This window comes from Dryas octopetala, chromosome 2, assembly GCF_963921425.1.
Source record: "Dryas octopetala chromosome 2, drDryOcto1.1, whole genome shotgun sequence".
In the NCBI taxonomy this organism is placed as follows: Eukaryota; Viridiplantae; Streptophyta; class Magnoliopsida; order Rosales; family Rosaceae; genus Dryas; species Dryas octopetala.
Genome location: NC_141367.1, coordinates 24,222,448 through 24,249,637, shown reverse-complemented (window position 1 = coordinate 24,249,637; position 27,190 = coordinate 24,222,448). Strand labels below are relative to the sequence as shown.

The 27,190-nt window shown below is 35.4% G+C and overlaps 3 protein-coding genes and 1 long non-coding RNA gene across 5 annotated transcripts; 3 read left to right on the top strand and 1 right to left on the bottom strand.

Annotated features, from left to right (window-relative positions):
- Positions 1 to 8,899: 8,899 nt before the first annotated feature.
- Positions 8,900 to 9,956, bottom strand: LOC147294484 (uncharacterized). The gene is made up of 2 exons (XR_015120736.1): positions 9,884 to 9,956; positions 8,900 to 9,761 (listed from the first exon to the last, which is right to left on the bottom strand). It is a non-coding gene; the product is annotated as an uncharacterized LOC147294484 (long non-coding RNA).
- A 4,014-nt stretch (positions 9,957 to 13,970) lies between these two features.
- On the top strand, positions 13,971 to 18,759 carry SFR2 (Glycosyl hydrolase superfamily protein). Its single transcript, XM_086233955.1, has 10 exons — positions 13,971 to 14,174; positions 15,043 to 15,403; positions 15,575 to 15,713; positions 16,022 to 16,188; positions 16,370 to 16,591; positions 16,788 to 16,956; positions 17,053 to 17,286; positions 17,383 to 17,532; positions 17,650 to 17,779; positions 18,373 to 18,759. The coding sequence occupies exons 1-10, from the start codon at positions 14,003 to 14,005 to the stop codon at positions 18,579 to 18,581; spliced, it is 1,953 nt and encodes a 650-aa protein (XP_086090081.1). The 5' UTR covers positions 13,971 to 14,002; the 3' UTR covers positions 18,582 to 18,759.
- Positions 18,760 to 21,331: 2,572 nt separating this feature from the next.
- LOC147294482 (protein AGENET DOMAIN (AGD)-CONTAINING P1-like) lies at positions 21,332 to 24,193 on the top strand. Of its 2 annotated transcripts, none has more exons than XM_086231577.1 (3): positions 21,332 to 21,945; positions 22,685 to 23,170; positions 23,429 to 24,193. In XM_086231577.1, the coding sequence occupies exons 1-3, from the start codon at positions 21,502 to 21,504 to the stop codon at positions 23,486 to 23,488; spliced, it is 990 nt and encodes a 329-aa protein (XP_086087703.1). In that variant the 5' UTR covers positions 21,332 to 21,501; the 3' UTR covers positions 23,489 to 24,193. The 2 variants fall into 2 exon arrangements, with proteins under 2 accessions (XP_086087703.1, XP_086087702.1); XM_086231576.1 differs by having other exon boundaries at positions 22,673 to 23,170.
- A 1,106-nt stretch (positions 24,194 to 25,299) lies between these two features.
- LOC147294481 (F-box family protein) lies at positions 25,300 to 26,923 on the top strand. The gene has a single exon (XM_086231575.1). The coding sequence runs from the start codon at positions 25,706 to 25,708 to the stop codon at positions 26,786 to 26,788; it is 1,083 nt and encodes a 360-aa protein (XP_086087701.1). The 5' UTR covers positions 25,300 to 25,705; the 3' UTR covers positions 26,789 to 26,923.
- The last annotated feature ends 267 nt before the right edge of the window (positions 26,924 to 27,190 follow it).

The following is a 27,190-nucleotide window of genomic DNA, read 5'->3' as shown; positions in this document are numbered from 1 at the left end:
TTGACGGAAGTGTTGATAAAACAAGGTAAAATGAGACACAGGTGTAAGTTATAGGTGGTAATTTAAGACAAAAACTTTCATGTGGTAATCTGGAAATGAAAAACAGTTTTGGGTGGTAAATCGTGAAATAAGCCATATATATATATCATGTATGTGACATTTTATCGCTAATTAATTAAGTTATACAGTCTCAAAAAGAAATTGAGAAATCAATTAACTTACATATGCACTTCTTTCTTTAATTAATAGATAACATTGAACAACTACTATTACCTTTAGAATGATATATGTGTTTATGCGATTTGAAAACAATAATGCAAAACTAATTAACGAGTCTTACATCAATGTACATATTGGGCAATTGACACTTACTTTTTTAATTATAAGAAGAAAAAGAAATCCCATCAAGGCTGTTAATTAGTGGCAGTTTCCCGTATAATTTTTCTTTTTCTTTCTTGCATATAATTTGATAGTGGCATCTTGTATAAGACATTTTAAAAAAATAAAATTATTTTACTGACAGTGACAATATTGTACACGTTGATTCTAAATTAAAGTGAATGAAGTATTATAGATGAACAAATAACTCAAAAGATGATGTTAATTATACGATAATAACTTACATGTCCCTGTTATGAGACAATTGTTATCCCAATTAGAGAGAGATAGAAAGAAAGAGATAATAACTTACATGTCCCTGTTATGGGACAATTGTTATTCCGAGAGAGAGAAAAAAAAAAAAGAGAAAGAGAGTGAAATAAAAAGAATGAGAGAGATTGAGAAAGATAGAGAGAGAAGGGGGGAGGAGATAACAGGTGGGCATACCTGCAACAAGTCCTTCTCTAATTATACATATCAACATCAACTCTGACTTTTACCTATCTAGACATTAGTAGTTAACAATCATTTTCGGCGGTCCATAAATGTCTATTGTAGAAGGAAGATGTATATAAAAAATATTGATTCGATTTTGAGTTGATGTTATATATATATATAGTAGAAAATAAGCTAGAATGTGACAAGGTGATGGCGATATATATGGTGCCTGACATTTTTGACATGAACAACGCATGCATTCTACTGGCTGCCCATTAATTTCTGGCCTAATCAAAATTGTGACATCAATATCTGCTTTGCAAGTCCAACTAATTTTATTAAGATTCAATGTATATGCATATAAAATTATAATTGGTTAAAGAGTTAGAGTACTCAGTCCATCTAGACAATTAACAATTATGGTAGCAAATTCAGTATAGTTAAAGATTTGGGTAGTATAGTTCTTCGTATCATTACAAGAAATGTGAGCAATGTTCACCCTCATTGGTGGCATAGAATGAGGTGACGATTTGACAATAAAAACTGAAGTGGCTCGATTTTAACAAAAATTGATGGCAATTGGACAGTATGGACTAAAATTTCCAATTGCCATCCCATTTGTGCCACTAATAAAGGGTGTGCTTTACTCAAATTTTTTGTTATATATAATCCTTCGTATAGTTTAAATATATGCTTTCCGTGACTGAATTTCAGTTCGACAATGAGTGTGAATTAAAAGCCATAAATATATATGGCGTGCATATTGTCAAATATATTGAGAAAATTTTAAAAAGTTGATATAAAGTTATATTCTTATATGGCAACCAAATTAAAGCAAACACACGATAGAAGAAATTTGTTTTCTGCGTATGCAATCCACATGCATGCGTATTTTAAGATGAGCAATATAATTAGTTGAGTTGAGTTGAGTACGTTGTAATCCACTAATTACTAATTGCATGCGTTTCCATTGTTTTCAAATCTCTTGCACTCAATATACACCCTATCAATGAATTGCTTTCATAAAATATGAAGCAATCGAATAGTTCTTTCTATATGACAATAACCTAATTACTATATTGATATATTATTTTCGGATGCATATATATGAACTGGTCGTCTATATATACATCCCTCCTATATATATATATATATGCAAGAAACCTAGCTCTATTATATATCTATAGGTGGAGGTTAATTAACTAGGATGAGTATTAATTCAACTCTTATCAATGAATTCGTTGAAAAGGATAGAAATTCTGATGGAATACATGAGAATTTAAGCTTTTACTATTAAATTTTAAATTACATAAGGGAACTCTTTTATTTCTAAAATTGTGATTCATAACTCAGATTAAAAGTTAAGCGTATCAACACAAGTAGAAAACCCATTTTTCGGATATTCATAAGTTGACGGTTTTGGAAGGTTTTTCCAATTGATCTAATTATAGTTAAACACCTATGTAACAAATTAATTACTTAAACAGCAAAAAAGATCAAAGCCCATGACTAAACAAATTAAGTAGACGTCCTTTGAGTCTGTCCAATAGTTACTGAATAGAAAAATGATACTGATCGAGACAATTTATGCACACAAGATTAAGATATGCACCCATGTGGGTGTCTTTATCGTATGGATATATTGTGCAAACGCAAACCTTAAGATAAACATGAATTTTTCATACTATATATATACATTCAATGGCACGATGATGATGATAATGATATTATAATTGATACATGACATTTGAACCTCTTTGTTGATGTTTGCAGAGAATCTCATTTAGTCAATTGGTCCTTTTTTTTCTCTAACAAATAAATCCCGATCGACCCCACCAAAATTAGATTTTGAAATGCATGTTATATTTCTTGGAGGACTAGAAGATTATTTTCTAATAAATCTTTTTAATTAATAAATAGCTCAAAATAACAAAAGGAAAAAACTTAGGCTATATAATGTATCTGTTTCGTATTGAGTGTAGTGTACATTGCTATATCTAAGTCAAGGCGAAGACACTATCATAGTTTGTTGTGGCGTGCATGCTATAAAAGTACTGAAGTAAAGTTCTTTTACCTTTTAAACGGAAATATATGAGGAGTGTTTTAGAGCTAATCAGTTAATACGACACTAAATATTTTTTTGAGGCCACTATACAATGTAATCTCATGATATGAACCATTTATTTTTTAGGTTTACATTCAAAGATCATCCTTGCAAAAAATCAAAAGAATCGAAAATCGTTTAGTCAATTATTAGTAAGCTAATTGTGCTCATGTAAATGGACGAACATAAGTTTTTCAATAAAACATGAAATGATTATAATAATAATCAAATGGCTAGATAATTTCTTATTTAGGTGTTTTTTTTGTAAGGTTGATATTTAATTGGAGACCTAAAATATGAATGGTTTGGATCATGAGATTACATATGTAGTGGGCCCAAAAGAATGGTTAGCACTGTTGAGAGAAATCCCACATTGAAAATGTGAGGGCCTATCTAGTGGTTTATAATGGTTTTAGCTACTTCTCTCATTGCCAATTAGTTTTGGGATGGATGCTCAAATTTCTCCATGATATTAGAGCACCCAATATAAATTGTTCACATGTTAGGCTTAAATGACGCCACATGTGCGGGGGCGTGTTGAGAAAAATCTCACTTTGCTAGTGGCTTATAAGGGTTTGGGCTACTCCTCTCATTCTAATGCAAGATTATACTTTTCCAATGTGAGATAACATTCCACATTCTCACAAACACCGTATTCTTATGGAACTGATTAGGGCATGTACAATGGCTTTTTATTATAAGCTGTATTTAGCATGACTTTTAGCATTTAGCAATAGCTTTTGTGCTTTTTGCTTCTATGGCACAAAAGCTATAGCTATAGCTATGTTAATATGTTTATATTTTTAATATATTCATATATATCCTTATAAATTAAATTTAATATATTAAATTATTTTAATAATTATATCATTGTAAATATTATAATGAGATCTTTAATATGAGCCCAATATTAAATATATTTAAATATTATTATTTTAATACCCAAATTAATATTTTAGTATTTTTTATGTCAAAGTCAAAGTCAAATTTAGAAATTGTAAAATTTGAATACATGGCCAGTCAACCCATAACAGCTGTCTATCCTTATGCCTCTTGCTGCAACCTTTTTAATTTATGTGAATATTCTTTCCTGTCTTTCTCCTCGTGGGACCCATCACTTTTTCAACCAATCACTTTCTTTTACTTGGTCTTTTATTCTTTCTTTACCCATATTTTTTCAGATTGTCGGTTCATTTTTTTTTTAAATTCCTCAATAGCAATTGATAAATTTTCTGCTATATATAGTAAAAAATTTAGCAATAGCATAACAAATGCTACATTTAGCTATGCCATTGTAGTGAGCTTTTTAACAATTATGCTATATTTAGCATATAGCATAGCATTTAGCCATATCATTGTACATACTCTTAGCTCTGGAGTATTTTTGTATATATAGATACAAAAATGATTTAAAGTTAACTAGTTAGCAAGTTAATACAAAGTTAACTATTCTGTTTGGCCCACCACATAACTAATCTCATAATCTGAACCATCGATTTTTTAGTTACTACTTCAAAAATCATTTTTGCAGAATATTTTCATTTAAATATATATATTTAAACGGAAATGTTTTGCAGATAATTTAACTTGCTATATTATATCAATGAAGACTATATACATTCATATACAATTTTACATATCTAGAAATTAATACGATTTTTTACGGTTTTTTGACGGTGTGGTTCGGCCGGTTTTGGCAGTGCACGATTAAATTGCGAGTTAATTACACTTACACCCCCTGAGGTTTATCGTCTTTTCACATACACCCCCTGAGGTTTCAATAATTACACATACACCCCTTGAGGTTTCAAAACTATTGCATATAACCCCCTACAAGAGAAAAAAATAAATAAATAAAAAAGAAAATATTTGTATTGAGGTTGAACCTTACACCTTGAGTAATCTTATTAGGTCATTTTATCCCTTAGTATGCCTTTTTGCATAATTTCTCATCATTTTTTGTCTCACTATAGGGGGTTATATGCAACAGTTTTGAAACCTCAAGGGGTGTATGTGTAATTATTGAAACCCCAGGGGGTGTATGTGAAAAGACGATAAACCTCAGGGGGTGTAAGTGTAATTAACTCTTAAATTGCCCACCTCTAGAAATTAGTTTACAAATGTTCCACAAAAATTTAGGTATATCTGGTTTTTTGGGTTTTTATTTTTATTTTTTTGTGGTCTAAAGTTTCTTGGTATTGTTCAATGCATTTACAATTTTCTGATATTTTTGTTTGACTAACTTTTCATTTTTTTTTTCAACTCATCAAAAAGATAGTATGGGGTCCCTTGTTTACCTAATAGTTTTTTTTTTTTTTTTGGGTAAATTCTTTACCTAATACCTTAGTTCTTGACTCTGTGGCCTTGCATTCATTATGTTTCACGATTCTTAGGAAATGGTCCAACACGTGAGGCTTCAGGAAATTGACCCGGGGTAAATTCAACAATGACCTTGTGGGTTCAACTGCAAATTGGGCAGTACCAGGCCCAAATTTAGACATTAGGACATGAAAAAAATGGGCCTGAAGAGTAAATGAAACTAATAGTCTATCATAAGGAAGCCCATTCCAAATGCAGAAACCAGACCCAAATATAAAAGAGAGCAATGCAGTGACTGTTGATGAAGAGAACTATCATTCAGACCAAATAAAGGTCAATTCATTGTGTTAACACAAAGACTACACTCAATTTTTTTTTTTTTGTTACTTGAGAGGCCAGAGGAGGAGGGCGGATTCAAATTTTGTCACATATAGGATAAATGTTCTCAATCACTAGAGCTACAAACCTCCATTCGATTTTGTTTTTTAAACTATAATTTTCTCTTATCAGATCTCCTCTCTTATTAGATTATCAATTAAATCGTTGAATATGTAAAATCATATTTGAATGAGCGGTCACTGTTAATGACCTCAAAACATAACATGTCATATTATCCAATAATTCATCATTTTCTATATTACCACTCTATCTTTCAACTTGTTTCAAACTTCCAAACCCAAGTCATTCCAGCTCAACCCAAACTGTAAAGGAGCTCATATCCTTCTTTTTTTTTTTTTTTCGGTGGAATGAACCCATATCCTTAATGCATTAGAGTTGAGGCCCAAGTACTTGGTAGCAAGTTAATAAACAAAGGAAAAAAGTGCAAGGCTAAAGACCAAATACTCAGCTTGACAATTCTCAACAATCATCATAAGCTTCCTCATTAGGAACGTTTTCTCCTCCTCAAAGGCAAAAAAAATTTGGGGTTTACCGTTTACCTTTTTTTATTGGTTTTTAGGGGTTTGGGATTATTCCATCATTTGGTCAAAGAAATAAAGGAAAAACAAAATCAATCAAACACTTTCCTAGAAAGTCAGGGCATACTTGCCCACACACTTTTTATGAAATTGCAAGCAAAGCATTGCTGAAATTTGCTTCAAGGCATTATTGAGAGGTCATTCCCCTCCTTTTCATTAGTCTTCAAAGGAATGATTTCAAAGAAAGTAAAAAAAAAAAAACTAAGAGAAGAGCCATGTTAGCATGTCACCCAAAGTTGGAAAAAAGCTTGGAAGCAATGGGCCCAATGCTGGTGATACCCAACACAAAGAAATTTAAAGCTCAAGTGGGATGTGAGGGGTGTGAGGGAAATCATTAGATTTGCCTCTATTCAAGTTCAACTTTTTGTGTAGTCGCATTCCTTCACTCACCCAAGTCATGGAGAAGGGTTAAAAGGAATTTATCTTTTCAATGCCCACTTGTGGACACCATCATTTTGTGCTAGAAGTCACCACCCTCTGACCCCTCCCTCTTTTAGTACCCTCAAAAACAGTAAAACATGGCTACAATTGGTACCAAATTTGTGTGGATCTTATAATTACTTTTGACTGTTCAACTTAAATGCATCACTGCCTTGGCCAAATTGAATTTCACCTTTTTATTTACGTTTTCATGCTCAAACCCATAATACCCATTCAAGTGCTTTTTCTTCAAATTAAATATTCAGTTTTTAGTTGTTTTTACTTAAAAATAAGCAAAGACCCTAGACAACTTTATAAATATTTAGAGTATATGTCATATGGAGAATGTAAAATTCTTAAACTCATAAACAAAACCAACTTTAGAAGCTAGAGTGGGTTGGGCTGAGAGAGTATAAATTTTGCTAATTTTATAATTTTAGGGGTCTGGAGCTCAAGTGAGCCACCACCTAGTTTCGTGCATGGTAAAGCCTTACATTATATTTATAATAATTTATAATATTTTGGACATCTCCAATTATTACTAATTTTGAATTTAACATAATATCATACCAAACCGTCCAAATCTTAGGCCCATTGGTTTGTTAATTTAGTGAGGCATCTTCTCTTAATAAAAACTTAGCAGCCTAATTTCTTTGACAAGTGTTTGGAAATTTCACTTTGGGATGATTGCACACTAAAAAAACAACTAGCTAGCATTCCACGCAAATTACAGAAACATCGTTTTCGTGACACATTAGATTGAAATACACACAAATAGGGCTATAGCACTTGCCCATGAGTGATTGATTAATAGGTATGGCAACCTAAAGCCATTATCATGTGGTCTACAAGGCGTACCAAATTTTCCATATGATGCTGACATGTTCCCAATGTGGTATGGGAATCTTGATCAATAATATATATGCAACGTTTTTATTCCAGAAAAAGAATCAGATAATTAAAAGAACGAATAATTACAAATAAATCAATAAAAATTTCACAATTATATTTTAAGTAATGCACTTTTTCATAATTTTATTTTAGTCATTATTGACCAAAATGAAAAAAGATAAATTACAATAGATTAATAAACATACATTACTATTTCAGATTTAGATTTGTATTATATTTGTATTTAACTGCTACACAACAAAACGGCTTAAAATTTAGTTCCTTGACTGCTACACAACAAAACGGTTTAAGATTTAACTCCCAGATTTTAGGCTTTGCCCAAAACTCAAGACCTAAACCCTAAGCCATATATAAGTTCCAAAACTTAAATTCTAAATTATAAACCCTAAACCTCATTTTTAAACCCTAAATTTATTTATATATCATGCACCTTATTTCTATACCTAAACTAAATTAAGAGATAACGTCAAATTTTACGCCTATAAGTAATGAAAAAAATGGGTGGGTAAATTGGTATTTCCAATGCACCAAAATAAATGACATCATTAAGTGGATTGAGCTTGGTGACTAAAATGAGATATAATTTTAAAACTCATTAACCTTTATGGAAAAAAAAATTTACATTGATCAATATGTAATATTGAAATATTTTATTAATTTAAATATAATTCCCTATTAAAAGAAATAGTCTAAAATGATGGTTCCTCATTTTGACCCCAATATGAGATAGGTAAAAACATTTGTCCATATATGTGTTATTGTGGTTAAATTATTACTTGTGTACCATAAATGTAATGGGAATTTCGCATTTTGGCTATTGTCAAGACATGCATGACACTGACTGAATTTACCATGCTATGAAATCTATGAGCAGAACTAATTAAGTGAATCTAATCAAGTATCCTGAGCCTCGATGAAAGATGAGAAGAATTGATTAATTTAGGTTTGTTTGGGTAGCCATGCACTTGTTTATGTGGTAGGGATTCAGATTCTTTGCTGATCTTTTTTGTGTTGTTTTTTTGCTTTATTCTAAACCCTAAATCGCTTAATTTTTAAACCCCAAAATCAAGTCGTTTTGAATATAATATCAGCAAAAGATCTTATTATATGCACATTTACGAGGCATGAAATTTGAAAAAGAAAAAAGAAATAAAGTGTGATCAGCTTTTCTATGAATAACTTTCTAATTCTTGGCACAGAAAAGTGTTTAGAGAAGATAGGGGGAGAGAGAGAGAGAGAAGGGGGGTCTCCAATAATACAGTGGATAGTTTGTACATTGGAGCAGTCACGAGGGGAAGTCTTACACGGATCTGAGAGAATATTTATGATCTCTTTCTCAGCCAACAACATATAAAACAACGAAACTGAAGCCCTGCAACAGCATATTTCTGCACACAATAATACAATACAAATTGATGGCCTTAACAGAATATAGTAACAGACCCAGTTTACATATATAATTTTTTTCTTTTTTTCTTTTGCTGAATAAAAACAAGATATATGTCATTAATTAATACTCTGAGTAGTGAGTGGCACTACTTTTTTTACCACCACTCTACAATTGGAGAGGACCACCACAACCAGCATTTTCATCTGCCTTCCTAAATTTACAGGCAGCAAATGGTAAACCCAAGTTGAAATTTGAGGTCCCCATATCCTTGAATGCAATTGCATGATAACCTTTAGAGAGAGGAAGAGAGGAGAGAGAGAGAGAGTAGAGTAGTAATATATGTAGCCAATTAAGTGATAGTCCTTAATTTCATGGGGACAATTCAATTGAATTGAATTGAATTGTGAAACAGCTCAGGAGGGATAGACAAGGAAGGAGAAGAAGGGTTGGGGTGGAAGGGGGAGAAACGGTGGCCAAACTCTATATCAGAGAATTCCGACACAGAGTTTGTCACAAATTACAAAACAAAGACAACAGACCCGGCCTTAGATCTTACAAGGTCAAGAAAAGGTCTTACAAGGTCAAGAAGTAAGAAGAACAGAGTTGGGTGTGTGTGAGTGAGAAGCAGAAGATGATGAAAGAAAGGTAGTAGACAAGGAAAAAGCTCAGGTAGGATAGCACCCAATTCAACATCAACAACCAGCTCCACCCAAAGTCCCTAATTCAAAGCCTTTGTAGCTTATAACATGTGAAGGAGGGTCCTCATGCAAGTAATGCATGATATTAATGGCTTCAACTTGAAGATGATGGTGATATTCATGACCTGCATAATGTGGGGGCATTTAGTTTTAGCACAAAAAAATATGCAAATATAGAAATGGGTACAATTGAAAAAAGGTCATAGACTTATAGATACTCAACTTTTTGAGGTTTTCATTCCCATACCTTGTACAAATTTGGGTCTGGCTTTCATCTCTGAAGAGAGGTTTTCAGTTTCCCACATCGAAAATGAGAGAGAGGAAATATATGTGAAAAAATTGAGGGCAGCGGCGAGGGGGTTTTAACGACGCGGGTTTCGGACTGCCACTGGGCTGCCCTGATGGACCTGACAGCGACTGCTCCAAGGCCCAGAAGAATGTAAACGGACTGGGGGGGTGTGACGTCAGCGGTCAGCCCACAATGAGAACCAGCCTGCCCGTGCTGCCCGGCCGACTGCCTCGGGTGAAAATAAAAAGGGGCAAGGAAATAACGGGCAGTCAATAAGCCAAATTGTGCTTGGCCCAATATTATTGTTACTGCCCCACTAAGACCACAAAGTGGACCATCATCTTCTCCTTTTGCCCACGTGTCCGTTTATGGACCGTTGGGCGAAAGGGTGCCGGAGTGCTCGTGTGGTTTCCCAATTTTCAGACTTCTATGGCTCATTTACCAATTTACCCCCAAGTACGGCAAACTCGAAAGTTTAATTTTTTATTTTATTTAAACATATTTTTAGAATCCTCCTGCTTAAAGACCGTGAACATTGACTACTAGCGAAGCCAGCTAGCTTAGCAATGAAATCACCAAACATTAATGTTATTTTACATAAGAACGACGATCCTTGTGCACATTAAAATTTATAAAATTATATATAACATTAGTTTTGTATATATCGATGCTATAATATTTTGCTGCTCTGCGGAATCTCGATCTGCTCGAGTGGATTGAGAATTTGTTCAAACCGTCTATGCTTCTTATATAAACAATTATTTTTCGAGTTAAAAAAAAAAAATTCATGAAAAAGAGGGTATGAAACTATGGTACTAAAGTGTAAAACAATTACAAAAAAATGTTGTTGTAGATTGAAAATTTACTCAATTTGTTTCACAAAATAAACAACATATTGAAATTTCTCTTGTTGAAGTAACTCGTGCATACTATTATTAAGAGATGAATCTTTATCAATCATTATGTGAGAAAATATTAACTATATCTCTGTTATAGTACCTAATTATACATTGCCTAACATATCGATTATCATCTTACCTATCCATTTATCATGAACAAGCACATAATTTGTTATTTGGTTTTACTTCAATAATAATTCAAGTATGGTTTAATGTAGGCCCACAAACTTTAACTCAAGTGACACGTGATGGGTAATTTTTTACAATTATAGTTCAATCTTGGCAAATGTAAAATGATATGTGATAGGTACATCTTATGTTGAAATCTCTATAAAAGGAAACCAAAAAAAAAAAAAAACTGACATAAGGAAGGTAGTGTATACTTTATATACACACACACAAATATTATTGAGGTATAGTGCCATCTCTAGCTTGTAGCATAAAAACAGCAGAAGTGATGGGGAACAAGGAATCTTGGTAACTGCAATAAACCTTAAATTGAGCACATATAAAACTTCAAAAACTGTGTTTACTTCCACTTCTCTGATTCATGTTAAGATTAGATTAAGGTTTTTTTTTTTTTCTTGTTTTATGCTGAGGTTGTGGGAAAATGGAATGGAACCCTCATGAGCGTGCGGGGAAGGGAGGCATTACAGTCACAGTCTCCCAAGATATTAGAATGGTCAAAGCAAATGGGAACTCATATCTCACCATCCCTAGTTTTTTGGCCTGCGTTCTTTAATATCTTAATACTATTGTTTCACATGGCTAGCTTTGACTCCTCTCATCACTCTCTAGCTAATTACTGGCTTCTTTTTTATACAGAGCTGGCGGCAATTATGTGTGATTGTAATTGTTCCACTGTAAAAGCAGGCCTGCTCTGATTTGAGTTCCTGTAGAAAACATAGACATTAATTTGAGCTTAAAAGGACTGAAAGTGCATTACTATGACATAAATTTCTGAGCTCAAACTCTGCTTGTAACCCTCTTTAGTGAGACAATCTAGTAGCAGCATGCTGCAGTGCTATTGACACTCTATTTTAGTTTCATGCATTTCATCATGTGAGTGCAAAAAAATTATAAAATATACAATTCGGAGTGCTATTAGAATCACTTATAGTTAAAAAGCTTGTTTGGCATTATCATATTTATGCATGACTTGCCGCTAAGGTGGCCTGTAAGGGCGGCAGCATATGTAGGATTAATATTGACCTCTTCCACCACCATTGTTTCTTGTTACCTCCATTTCTGTCTTTGGCTTTTACCCCACCTCAATTCTGATGCCATTTCTCTTTTAATTGGGTGTTGTTATTTAATCTTATAGTTATATCCTCAGTGACTCGGCCTGCATGTTTTATAATTAATGATTTAATGGTAGTAAAGTTAGGCACCACCAATATATGCCCTTTTTAGTTACTCCCCAAACCCTGTGATCCTGACATCATGGTATCTTGTCATGGGCCTAGGCAAGCCCAGTACTGGGTTCTCACTAGCCACTCATCAAAGACTTGTTGGGCACTGATTGAGATTACACTATAATTAACTAGACGCATTGTACACAAGTAACACAACTATATGCATGAAACAAATGTAAAACAGTCTAACAGAGGCACAGAGCAGTCAATTAAGGTGGCCTATACAAGAAATATTGGATTACCAATATCCCCATATGTTTCTATGTAAGAAAAACTGAATACAAATGGAGATGGACTGGTGCATTATATTAGCAATGGAAACTCAAAGATGTGGGCATGAAGGCATGAGGCTAGCTTTGTTTGGGGAAGTTGATGTGACCTATGAGTAGGAGGCCATGAATGATGAATGTGTACTAGTGTATGTGGTGACAAGGAATCACAGGAATACTAGGAGACATGCACTAGTTGGAGAACAATTAAGCAGAGGGTGCATAACAATATAATATATAGAATAGTTATAGCAGCTGCAGAGTAGGCTTTTGTTGCATGAGGTGACTTGATAGATATGTATAACCAAATGAGGAAACCAATCATGTAGAAATTTTAGGATAAAGGAAGCCATGAGAGGAAGATGTACTATTTCATTTAGCACAAGTCCAAGGTGGAGCTGTTTGGGTATAGTTTTTGAGAGAGACCCATTAGCCATTTGGTTTTGGGTCCTTTAGAGAAGAAAGAAAGGAACAAAAGACCCTGCAAAGATTCTGCAGAGAGAGAGTGAGAGAGTGAATTATTTGAATTTGGGTTCATGCATGGCAGCTGGTCCACCTAGTATTTCCAGTTAAAAGGGTAACACCCATTTCGTTTCAATTTCATTGTGCAGACTCCCATGCTCATGATGAAATATTGCAAAGTGGGGTGCAAAATCAAATTCAAAATTTTTAACAGTCAGTCTACAAAATATGTGCACTAGTGAAGAAGACAATGCCTCTATAAATGGAACAAATTATCATACCTCAACAATAGTGAGGCCGTGAAGGTGAGTAATATAATGAGATAGAATTATGATAAATGTAAGAATAAGATATATTCAATTCGTTATAATGTAACTAGAAACAAATTTGTTTTATTTAATAACGGAATAGGCGTATGATAATTTTATAATGTCGATGGCAATGATTTTTCTTTTTTTGGGGGCAAAGACAAATATTATGAGCACTACAATAGACTTCAAGTATAAAGTTGCAACTTGCAACTAACTTTGCTGATATTTCTCTTTTTAAAATGTTCCTAGCCAACCTTCAAGACCGGGGTGGGCTGGGCCTTTTGGCTAACAGTGGGGTTTGGATGATCTGGAATAACACATAAGAGTTGGCTCAGGCTATAGTCAAAAGAGAAAACAAAAGCATATACGTTATACGGACAGTGATAATGGGCTTTTGAGTCAGAGTACAATCAGGGTTGATCTGGCCCATCATAATCCTGTTAAGGGCTTAAGGCCCAGAAATGGCTGAAGAGCCCAAAGAAAGGATCAAAACAACTCCATGCGCCATGCAAACGACTGCCGTCACGATCGCTAACTAGCGTGTACTCCACGCCTCCACGGGCTTCCCAGGTGAGAGGTCCGCCACACAAATTTTTCCACATTCCGTAACGACTAACGACACCAGTTAACTTCATCTGCCACGTGGACACCTTCCCTGGCCACGAATTGTCGAACTCTATTAGGCCTTACTTGCGCTCAGTCTCTCTGAGTCAGACAAATAATGGTGGTCGTAGCTCTGTTCGTCTCGGCGACGAAGCTCGCCGGATTATTAGTGACGGTCACAGTCGCCGCCAATGCATTCTCCTTCTCGCGCTTTTGGAAGAAGAATCTCCGGCCGTTCCGTTCGCCGATCGACGAGTCCTCCGACACTCTTGCAGACTTCAATCTTTACGGTACAGTAATTTTCCCCAAGCTGGAACCCCAATCCTAATCAGTAGCTTTACAATCTTCGCGAACTCGCAGACTTGAGGTTCTTTATAATGAAGTTTTGCTTGTTGTTTTGAGGAGTAAGTTTAACTATTAAGTTAGAAGTGTAAACTCCGGTACCGTTTGAGTAGCACTTGAAAATTTTCCCCCTTTTTCTTTTTTGATGAGGTAATAACAATATTTATAACAAAGAAGCTTATAATTTTAAACCTGTAATTGTGGTAGCTTAGATGACTTGAAATCGTGGTACCGTTTGAGTAGTACTATGCTTAAATGACTTGAAATTGTGGTAGCTTAGAGATAATGACACTGGCCTCTAATTTTTACTAATGCAAAGGTTAGCATGCTCCCAATTCATGATTTTGGTCAAGTGTGTCTGTGGTGGTGGTGGTGGGGGGGGGGGGGGGGGGGGGGTGAGATTTATTGTATCTCAATATTTCATAGTGCACAGATATATAATTGTTTGGTATTAGAATTTGCAACAATTTGTTCTGTGTATATGTTCATCCATGTTTGTGGAACTTAACCTAAACATTTGCTAATTATCGGTTTGGTCGCTTTTATTTTTGGGTGAAATGGGGGCCAGAGGCTTTGGTCACTTGAAGCACTTGAAATTTGAAATATTATCATTGAGGGAATCATTTTATATAAGTGCTTTACATTGATCAAAATTTGTTGCTATGTTTTCTGGGCTTGACTATTCTGTTTGCTTGTGTCGGGTTGCAAATAAAGTGAGACTTGGTGGTTCAGATTTCAGAACTCAGAAGCACTTGGTCTTTGTGCATTTGTCAATGGATATATCACAAAAGTGTTCTGTTATGTGATTCTGTGCAGAAGGGGAAGCTGGGTTTTTCTTTGGGTTGGCTACGGCTCCAGCACATGTTGAAGACAGGCTAAATGATGCTTGGCTCCAGTTTGCACAAGAAAATCCTTGTGACAAATCAGAGTCACAGGGGATCCTGCAAACAGCAGATGTTATAATCGGTTCTGCTACCGGTGATGGTGGAGCTCAGCCAGTTTCCTTTCCAGGAAAAGCTAAGATAAGGAAGCCTCTTAAGATAGCTATGGAAGCCATGATTAGAGGGTATGAGAAGTATATTGAAGGCGACAAAGGAGAAGAACAAGAAGAAGAAAAAACTGTCCCAAACGAAGAATGCCAACATAATGTAGCTGCATGGCACAACGTTGTGCACCCGTAAGCCTAACTTTTCTAACTTGATGACTTGAAATTTGAGTATATTGAAAAAAACAAGATATATCGCATCTTCATGCTTATTTCTGGATCTCATGCTGATCATGAGATTAATTGAGATCTCATTACCTGATATTGACTTGTGTGTAAAATGGATTCTTGAATTGATCTCAGAGAGGAGAGGCTAAGGTTTTGGTCTGATCCTGATACAGAACTAAAACTGGCTAAAGATACTGGCATCAGTGTCTTCCGAATGGGAATAGATTGGTCACGCATTATGCCAGAGGAGCCACTGAAGGGGCTTAAAGAAACTGTAAGTCTGATGCTGACATTTATGTACTTGCTATGCATTTGGTACATTATGATGCTGTTTGATGAAATCTAGAGAGGCAAAGAAATCAGGAATGATACGGGCTTTAACGTACTATTGGGTTCTTCTATGCCTAACCTTTTCATAAAGATGTGATGTTTGACAGGTTAATCAATCTTTTTGTAGAGTGTATGAGCTGAGTTCAACATAATTGATGTTCTTTGCAGGTTAATACACTGTGTTGGTGCATAATAATTGGATTATCATTACAAGTCTGGACTGAATTCAGATGCATGATTTTCTTTTTTTAGGTTAACTATGCAGCATTGGAGCGATATAAGTGGATCATCAACAGGGTTCACTCATATGGAATGAAGGTGATGTTGACTCTGTTCCATCACTCATTGCCACCATGGGCTGGAGAGTATGGAGGGTGGAAAATGGAAAAAACGGTTGATTATTTCATGGATTTTACAAGGTGAATCTTCCTTTTACTGGTCGACTTATGAATTGTCTTCTGAAGTTCCGATTACTTTTCAGTACTTGCTAGTTCTGTCTAGATTACGCTAGTGATTACCCTGTTCTGTTTTCTTATCATGTAGCTTGTCTTCTTTCTTTCTATTTTTTTGTTGATGATTCTCTTATTCTTTTTTCCCCAGGCTTGTTGTTGACAGTGTATCACACATGGTAGACTATTGGGTAACATTTAACGAGCCTCATGTCTTCTGTATGCTTACTTACTGTGCGGGTGCTTGGCCTGGTGGCCATCCTGACATGCTGGAGGTTGCCACTTCTGCTCTGCCAACTGGGGTTTTTCAACAGGCCATGCATTGGATGGCCATTGCACACTCAAAAGCCTATGACTATATCCATGAACAAAGGTTTCTTTGCCTCATATAATCTCTGAGAATCTAACGTGTGTGATTGTGTGTGTTTTATTGCCTACTTAACTGACTAGTGAATAATGCCTTGACCCTTTCTGTTCAGGGAACAGAGTAGTTATTAAAATATGTATATAATGCTTAATTGCATTCCAAAAATAATAAATTTCTGAAATTTTTGTTTTATCTTCATCAGTACCTCATCAAATCCAGTAGTTGGAGCGGCACACCATGTCTCATTTATGCGGCCATACGGTCTCTTTGGTGTTGCTGCTATTTCAGTGGCTAACACCATGACTATCTTCCCATATATTGATAGTGTTTCTGAAAAACTGGATTTTATAGGCATAAACTACTACGGACAGGTTTTCTCATCTCTCTAACCATGTGAACCAGAACTTTCATGCTCCTATATATAGAGCAATATGAGTCGACTGTGACATTATTCTTTTGTCCTGCAGGAAGTGGTGTGTGGTGCCGGACTGAAGCTAGTAGAGACCGATGAGTATAGTGAATCTGGACGCGGGGTATATCCGGATGGCTTGTACCGCATGCTGCTTCAGTTCCACGAAAGATATAAACATCTGAATGTACCCTTCATAGTTACGGAAAATGGGGTATCTGATGGGACAGATTTGATCCGGCGGCCATATTTGATAGAGCATTTGCTCGCTATTCATGCAGCCAAGATCATGGTTTGACTCTCCATTGCACTTCTCAATTGTTTTTGAATTAATTATTCCTTTATTTTGTGATGATGGGTGCTAGAAGTGCCTATGGTTGATTTATAGGGTGTCCCTGTGCTTGGTTACCTGTTTTGGACTATTTCTGATAACTGGGAGTGGGCAGATGGGTATGGTCCCAAGTTTGGACTTGTAGCAGTTGATCGTGCTAATAATCTTGCCCGGATTCCACGTCCTTCATACCATCTATTTACTAAGGTTAATGTTGTTTCCCTTCCTTGCTCATTTTAACTTTCCCTTATCTGCTTTTCTCCTCCAAAGTACAGCCCTAGTTGTGCTCTTTGTTAAAAGTTTTAGCGTGTGTTTTCATTTCAGGTGGTGACAACGGGTAAAATTACACTTGATGACCGTGCAGGTGCATGGAATGAACTCATTATTGCTGCTAGAGCAAAGAAAACAAGACCTTTTTATCGCGCAGTTGATAAACGTGGTTTGATGTATGCAGGTAAATCATGCATCTTAATTTTCTTTTCGTTTGAAGTTAATTACTATCTCTTTCCTTGGCTTTCAATTTTCATATATTCTTATTTTCTTTAAACAAGAGGATGGATGAATATGTGCAAACAAACAATCCATCAATAAACTTGTTATGATCCAAATATCCACATTGAAAAGAACATCTTGGGCCACTGTATGAGCTCTTAGGCACTCGTCCCTTGCAACCTGGTTTTATGAGGTTAAGTTCTACTCATGCGTTCTAATGATTGTTATCAGAGCACCTTTCACCATGCAACTGGGTCAGGTCCACAAATGGGATGACCTATAGGCTAGATTGGTAGGTGAGAGACGTTATTCAAAAAAGGAGAGGGCTGCCATTAATGAGTGAAGCTACTATGGATTCTAACAGAAGTTTGTGGTAGCCACATATAAATGGACTGCTCTGTAGGGTCCTCCTCGCAACATATATATTATACTGCAACTCTCAAGAACCTTCAAATTTCCCTATGCATGGAGAAGTTCACTTATTTTCATTTTTTAAGGACTGATACTCTAGTGATGAATGGATAACAGTTTTCTTTTTTCTTATTATTACAACAGGAGGCCTTGATGAACCTATACAGCGAACCTATACTGAAAGAGATTGGCGATTTGGACATTATGAGATGGAAGGTCTTCAGGACCCCTTAAGTCGCTTTGTAAGATTCATCCTCCGACCTCTCACCTTCAAGAGGAAACCTAAAAATGATTGGTTTTCCGTGGAGTTGAATGCTAAGAATCCTACAATGGAAGAAGCCTATCTTTTATAATCAAAGTCGCTCATAAGAGGTACAACTTTTAAGCAACTGTGAGAATCAATGTATAATCATTATTGGATTGAATATGTAACTACTACAATTAATAACTAATTGTATTAAATCCAATCATTAACTGTAATAAGTGCTTATTGGTGTTCAAAATTTGTCCCTCATGGGAGCAATTACTCAATTTACTCTTATAATTATTCTTAATTGTATTTCAAAAGAAATGTTCTCTTGCTCATAATTTGACATGTTATGTTGGCATACTATAAATCTTATTGTTGATAAGATGAATTTTTATTTTAATGTATGGTGATAGATGACAAACCAAATATTTGGAAAGTATACATTACCATGTGATTCAATATTATTCTTTTGCCACAAATGGACACTTCTTTTTAATGAAACTTTTTATATTATTTTGGTGAGATTCGAATGTAACTTTTAATATTACTAAACTATCCTTGAGCAAGATTACTTATGAAAATAATAGAAATCTAGATTTCATTTTTGTATACGATCTAATTTTCATTAAGCTCGGATGTTAGACTACAATAGATGTAGCTACATTATTATTTATAGGTATATTAGCATAATTTATATTGGTATGTATAATTTACTTGTGTATATATTTATAAATATAATGTAATATATATAGAGGAGCATTCTAAGCTAACTAAATAGCAAATTAATACGAAGCTAACCACTTTTTTCATGCTCTTTCGGATTATGAGATTACAAAAAAGTTGGTTAATTTCGTATTAATTTGATAATCAATTAGATTTAGAGTATTCTTGATATATATATAAATAATATATAATATATATCATATATCATATATGTATATAAAGTCAAAGTACTATAATAAAATCTAACCGAACATTGAGTTTAATGAAAAATATATCTTATTGAAAAATAAAAAACTTTTTTTGCACAAATATCACCAAGATTATATGGGGTGTCCTCTCGAACCACCCATAAATTTTTTTTTTTTTAACTATATGCCACCCAATCTTATCAATATGTGACCATGTGCCGCCTACCGTCTTTTTCTATCAAATAATATGTTAACTTCAAGGGTTTTTGGGTCAATTCATATTATCAAGCATTTAAAAATCTGAAAGAAATGTGACTCTAAATACACCCAAACTATTTGCTCACTTAACTCCTTTTAACACTTATTAAATAAATATATAAAATATAATGTTTAATCAAATATGAAAAAAAAAACTAAAAATAAAAAAAATGATAGTTCTCCCACCCCACCCTACCAACCTAGTGGCATCCCGTCTACCTCTCCTTATCTCTCTCCCCAGGGGCGGAGCTACATGTGGGCCTTAGGTGGCTCCGGCCCCCCAGCCCACATGTAGTTCTATATATATTTTAGAAAATTTTAAAAAATATTTATAAATTGTTTGAAAATTTTAAGAAAAAAATTTCTGGCTCCGCCCTTGTTTCTTTCTCTATTCCTCTCTATTCTTCTCCTTCTCTGTCTCATCTTTGCCCAAATCGGTAGCTTACCTGGAGGTCGGCTGCTTTTGTAACCGACGACTTGGGGTTTCCTTCGTCTGGATTTGGGTAAAAATGAGAGAGAGGAAGAGAAGGAGAGGGGAAGAGAGAAAGAGAGGGAAATGGAAAGGGAGAGGGACAAAGACAAATAAAGAGATGAACGATCACCGCAGGTTGGTGGTGTTGGGTGGTTGGCCAGAAAGAGAGCCACCAATGGTGGGGTCGGCGACTGGGTGAAAGATATTTTTGGGTAAGGTTTTTTTATTTTTTATTTTAAGTTTTTTTCTTAATTAGATTTAAGTGTAAAATAACTTTTACTTAAAAAAGTTATTTAAAAATAGTTTTTTTTTTTTTAAGAAATAGTTTTCTTAATTTTCCTCATGAGCAAAATGGGAAATTTAGAAAAAAGAAATTATGATTTAACAAAAAATTAGACAACAAATGATACATTGTCACATATAGGTAACTTTGGGTGGTAAATAGTAAATATATTTTTTTTGTAAGTGGTACGAGAACACACCCTATAATTTGGGTGGTATTTGTGAAAAAAAACCAAAATAAAAATCTAACTACTCTGAAAATAAAGAATAAAAGAGGAGCGTCATGAGGTGTCTGACTATGGAGGTTTGACTTTGATCAACAATTTGAACGAGCTTTCAAGTTTCAACCAAGTCACTCACAATTATGTTCCTTGTTCTTCCACATGGATCGAGAAACAACTTATGGACGGCCTGTTTCTAATTTATTTCGACCAATTCCGACTAATTTACAATGTTGTTATTTAGAGGACCTTTAGAAAAATTTCAACAATGACCACATTTTTTTTTTTTTTTTTATCTGAGGTAACTTTCTTATATGCTATGAATCTATTAGTCGTAGCATGTGGATGTTGGCCTGCCAGACTTTGATCGATGTCCAGCTGGACAGAACTGAAGGAACCCAAATTGTCAGTCTTCTTCCGCAAGAAACTAATTTCTTATTTTACAAGTCATTCACTGTTTCGTTAATTCTCGTCTTTCGTCAATTTCGTTATTTTTATACTTATCAATTTTAATATAATAAACCATGCATGCAATATTGTTCTTCCATTTCACAAACAAATTAGTTTTTTTTTTTTTATAACAACAAAATTAGCTTCACCTTCACATAAACTAAAAATAAAAATAAAAATCACAGATCCAAGCCATTCATGGTTCATTCATTTGGTATTTTTCAGATTTGAAAAAAGCATAAGAAAGATTGGCCAATAATTTCCAAAAAAGAAAAAGAAACAAAGTTTTTAGCGTCCCAAAAAACCCTTCCCTTCCATTTGAGGAATGAGGACCTCTTGGTTCAAGACTTCAAGTCCTCTGCACCACATTACCAGTAATCACCACCACCACCCCTCTCTCTCTCTCTCTCTCTCACTCAAGCTTTAGCAATGTCGCAGACCCAATTCAACAAGGGTGACCAAGTCGAGGTCACAGAGCCAGGCCATGGCTCCACTGGTCCGTACTACCCAGCCACCGTGCTCCGCTCCGTAGCCAAGGACAAGGCCCACATTTTCGTCCAGTACCAAACCCTAGCCACCCACAAACCCGACGACGGCCCAGACGGCTCTAAACCCCTCACTGAGATCGTCGAATTGGGAAATGTGAGGCCTATGCCACCCAAAAAGAACCGCTTCTTCAAGGTGGGTGACGACGTGGACGCATACAGAGAAAAAGGGTGGTTTCGTGGGACGGTTATGGACATCTTTGAGAACTCTAGGTACTTGGTTGTGTTGCGTGGTGGTCAAGGTCGAGAATTTGAGTGTGAGCAGTGGAATTTGAGGCTTCATAGAGATTGGGATGATGGGTCTTGGGTCCCTCCTTTTCAAGAAGAGGTTCCTTTTCCCTTTTTCCTTTTTAATTTTCTTCTTTGATCTTTTTGGTTGATGGGTATTTTTTTAATAAATTTTTGGTGCTTAATTATGTGTTTGTGCTTCTAGTAATGGGTTTAATTTCTTTATGAAATTCTTGAGTTCACCTTGCAATTGATGGGTATGGTTATGATTGAGGGTAATGCCAGTAACTGTTTGCGTTTTTAAGTTCATTTTTATCTTGTTTTATAAGCGTATTGTGTTTTCTGGTAGATAGAAATGTTCTGGCACACACCAAACATATGTGTAATAGTGAGAGTATTTCTTAATGTTTGGAAATAGAAGAAGGATTACCTGTGAAATTGGTGACCATGGCATTAAATAATTTGTTCTATATGCATGTACATTCTTACTGCAAAAGCAAAAGGGTTGAAACCATTAGAATGTTCTTTTCCAAACAACCACAGGCATCTACAAACATGTCATAGGCAACTAGGGAAAATGGGTTTAAATCACAAGTTAATTTTAAAATGAAAATGGTGTCAATTATGGTTTGCTTCATCCTTTGATGTTTTGTGCAGCCTTGTAAAATTGGTTTATGGTATTTACTTTCTGATTTTGATATTCCTGTAATTCACTGGTTGCTAATGCCTGCCATGTCTATATTTTCTGCTTTCTAGTCATGCATTTCTAGGTAATCATTCTTCTATATAACTTGTTTGGTTTTGTATGTGTAAATGTGTCATGAAAGCTTGAATTGCAGGAAAATTCATCTGAGATGGTGGTGAAATCCAGAAAGGTAAGACTGAAAATAAAGTGCGGCAGGAAAACATTGGGAGCAAATTTTGAGAATGGGACTTGGGTGGAGGTCAGCAGTGAAGAGGAAGGTTACGAGGATGCTTGGTACATTGCTAAAATAGTTGACTCTTTAGGAAATGACAAGTTTCTGGTGGAATACCAGCACTTGGTAACAGATGATGGAACCCAGCCCTTGAGAGAAGAAGCATATGCAAGTTACATTAGGCCTTGTCCTCCTCCACTTCTATCAGTTGCCCAGTTGAACTTTCTCCAAAAGGTCGACGCTTGGTACAATGAGGGATGGTGGGAAGGTGTCATTTACAAAGTTCTTTGCAGAGGCTCAAAGTATGTTGTCTATTTCAGCTCCACCAATGAGCAATTAGAGTTTAAACGTTCCGATTTGAGGCCTCATCTGGATTGGATTAATGGACAGTGGACCCATGCTTCCATGGTATGACTTCTACAGGTTTCTATTTTGTACATATCAAAATCAATAAGCAATGTTTTTGGCCTTTTGCTTTTTTGTGTTTGCTTGTTGAGATTATTTTGCATGTGTGTGGCATAAAATGACAAAGCATTGCTTATTGGAAGCTTTTTCTGTTTGATAATTATAGATTTAAATTTTAATGTCAGTTGCATTGCATGCATCATCAAAGAAAGTCTATTGTTGAGAATATCTAATTAGTTCTTCCATATTTTTGATATACAGGTCACTGGGCATGGAAATGATCACCAAGGTTTTCGCTGGCAAGAAGAAAGAGCAAAATAACCAAAGGAGTCATCTCAACTAAATATTTTCTAGCTTTGTTTAATATGTTATGGTGTATAGAATAGATATAGGGGTAGTAACAACTGCTGGAGAGTGGCTTATATAACTGCTTAATTATGACATGCTGGGGAGTGGCTTATATAACTGCTCTATTATGACATGCTGGAGAGTGGCCAATATGGCTGCTTTATCGAATTTAGTTGTCCATCATGATCACGAATTTTTATTTGTTTGGTTGAACTATGTACTAAATGTCTAGAATCATAAAATGCAGGAAAATTCACCGGGACATGAGTTGGTAGAGATTTTAAAAGGCTCTTGGTGTATGCAGTCACCACATGCTCTGCAGCTCTAGAAAGAACTTTTTGCCTATGGCTGCAGAGCTGTTACGAAGACGCTTGTTATGGTGGTTGTAACATTGACTACGAGGAAACGTAGAGGAGGTTTTGGTGAGAGTACCTCCTCTGCTGTTGGATCTGATAGCTTTGGGATGTTGAGCTGGTGGATTTTAAGTGTAGTTTTCTGGTGGAGCTCTTCAAGTAGTCTTAGTTACAATGTCAATGAAGTTAATTAAGGTCAATTAGCTGATTTTGTGATATATAATACAGATTATGATCCTCTGTTGCTGATTTTGTGATTATGTTCAAAATCACGTCGTTTGTAATCTAAAGTTAATCTTACAATCTTTATTTCTGTTGTTTCCGTTCCACAAAACAGGAATATTCCTCATGTGTATCAATATCGTTATAATTATTAATTATTGTTATCTTTGTACGAGGCTCATATGAAAACAATGCTGCCCCCTAAAGAATTATATAGATGTTTACTTCCACAATCCACATCACAAATATTGAAGTCAGCAAGTAATGAGTAAATATGAATTAAACAGATTAGAATAAAGTAGGGGACATTTTGTATTTGACCTAATAAAGGGGTCTTTGCCTTAATAAAAAAAAAAAAAGGTATAAATTCAATTTAAACACATAATTATATATGTCATTTCAACAGGGTTCATAAATTTTAAAATATTTCAAATATACACCCGATCTACTGTCTAAATTGAAAAATGAACTTACGTCTATTAATTCGTTGAGCGATGAGTTAAATGCCAGATTGGCTTTTGCTTACCGGAAAGCACGTCGCCATCTCAACAAACCTTTCCTGCCAAATGAGCAACACAGCGACACTTGTCCACCTAACCCCTGACACGGGCCCACAAACCCATCATCTCTTTCTCGCTCATCGAATATAAGTAAGAGATTTATATTCGAATTTAGGGGAAACGTGATGTTTTTGGGAGACTAAATGGTCAGGAGAGCGTTTGACAAGCGGAAAAGAGGTGATGAGTGTGTGGGCCCGTGTCAAGTGGACATGTGTCGCTCATTTAGCGGGAAAAGTATGCTGAGTTGACGTCACATCACCCCATCAGCAAAAGCCAAACTGACATTTAACTGATCTCTCAACAAATTGATGTACGAAAGTCCATTTTTTAATTTAGATAATAAATTTAGTGTATATTTGAAATATTTTAAAGTTTGTGGATTTCGTTGAAATGACATATATAGTTATATGTCTAAATTGAATTTATACCTAAAAAAATGTGGGGGAGGGTGGGGTCTTTGAGTGTATAAAAAATCACCCACAGATACCATATTTTATTTATATATTTATATTTTTGGTGGACTTCAGCTTTTTTTTTTTTTTTTTTTTGCCAAGGGGACTGCAGCTTATTTGCGCAAATCTAGCTTACTTTTTCTCACCACTTGTGGCCCATTGGCCAATTGGTAAGAGCCCACAAGCCCATCATCTCTGAAATTCGATCACCACCGATAAAATTCATCAAGGAGCCTGTGTTGTCCCCGGATCTTGAATTTTTCTTCCAATTCCCTCTTTTTCATTCTATGGAAATCCCTGATCATTGTTCAGTACATAAACCCACAAATCCCTATTCGTCTATAATAATAGTATACCCCGACTTTTATCAAGGTTGCTCCTTTTATCAACCTGGTAATCATTTTTTGGGTCAAAATTCCTCTGTGAAACCAAAAGAATAAAATTGGCGAACCTTGAAACTCAGAAGTGAAAGCCCACTTCATCTCAATGCATCAAACGCAGTTTGATCGGATACCCATCTCGGAATTTTCATCTGGTAAGCAAAATTCCATATCCTTCTCATCGGGTGTTTTGAAATTTGCTCATATTTATTGAAATTTGATTATGAATTCACAAAGACATGGTTTTTTCCCGGACGAAGTTGTCCTTCAAATTCTTGCAAGACTGCCCATTAAGTCACTTTTCAGGAGCAAAACTGTTTGTAAACTGTGGTATAGATTGGTTTCTGATAAGTATTTCATTCAACTGTACAATGAACTGTCTGCCAAGAACCCCATGCTATTGGTTGAGGTTTCTGAGTCATTGGGATCAAAATCTAGTTTGATTTGTGTTGACAATCAGAGAGGTGTTTCTGAATTTTCCTTAGATTTCTTGAAGGACAGAGTTAAGGTCAAAGCCTCATGTAATGGCTTGTTGTGTTGCTCTAGTATACCTGACATGGGTGTTTACTATGTGTGTAATCCTATGACTCGGGAATTCAAGTTGCTTCCAAAGAATAGGGAAAGGCATGTGACTCGGTTTTACCCTAATGGTGAGGCCACTCTTGTGGGATTGGCTTGCAATTTATCTACTCAGAAGTTCAATGTTGTTTTAGCCGGTTATCACCGCACTTTTGGTCATAGGCCAGATGGAACTTTTATATGTATGGTATTTGATTCTGAGTCCAACAAATGGAGGAAGTTCGTATCGTTTCAGGATGATCAGTTCACCCATATGAAGAAGAACCAAGTTGTGTTTGTTAATGGTGCCCTTCATTGGTTGACAGGTAGTTGTTCTTTTATACTTGTGCTCGATCTGGATTATGATGTTTGGAGGAAGATGTCATTGCCGGTTGAACTGAGTTGTGGGTCTGGAAACAGGTTTTATTTGTTGGAGTCAGATGGTTGCTTGTCTGTGATCCAGATTTCAGATGCTTGGATGAAAATTTGGGTGTTGAAAGATTATGAGAGAAAGGAATGGCATTTGGTGGATACAGTGAGTCTTAGATGTATTAAAGGACTTGTGCCGGGCATTTACCCCATATGTCAAACTGGTGAATATGTTTTCTTAGCATCCCATAAGCAGATCTTGGTGTTTTATCGCTACAATCGTGTCTGGAAAGAGATGTACTCCGTGAAGAACAGCTCTACGCTCCCATTGTGGTACTCAGCGCATGCATTTCGGAGCACGATTTTTGCTTGTCGTTAAGTTGTGGACTACATGTAATGAACTTGTGTTGTGTACATAAATTTCCTATGTTAATAAGTATCACTATTCGTTTGGTCGATTGTTGTTTGTCAACAGTTTTCATTATTTGACTAGTGCAGTATAGACTTTTGCATAGATCTTTACCTAATTTTGTGCTTGTGTGTTGGGGTTATCTTAAATTTTGTTTGTCCATTTTTCAATTATGAAGATTATATGAGGTTCATGAAGAGATGCATGCATTGTATGGGATGAAGTTATTCATTCGATTCTGGCAAGATTGCTCGTTTAGAAATGGATATTTCTTGATATATTGTTCTTAAGCATTCTTTTGGATATGAAAATAAGAGGTTGTCTTTGGGTCACATACAGATTTTGAGTTCCTCTGTTCCATCTCAGTCTTGT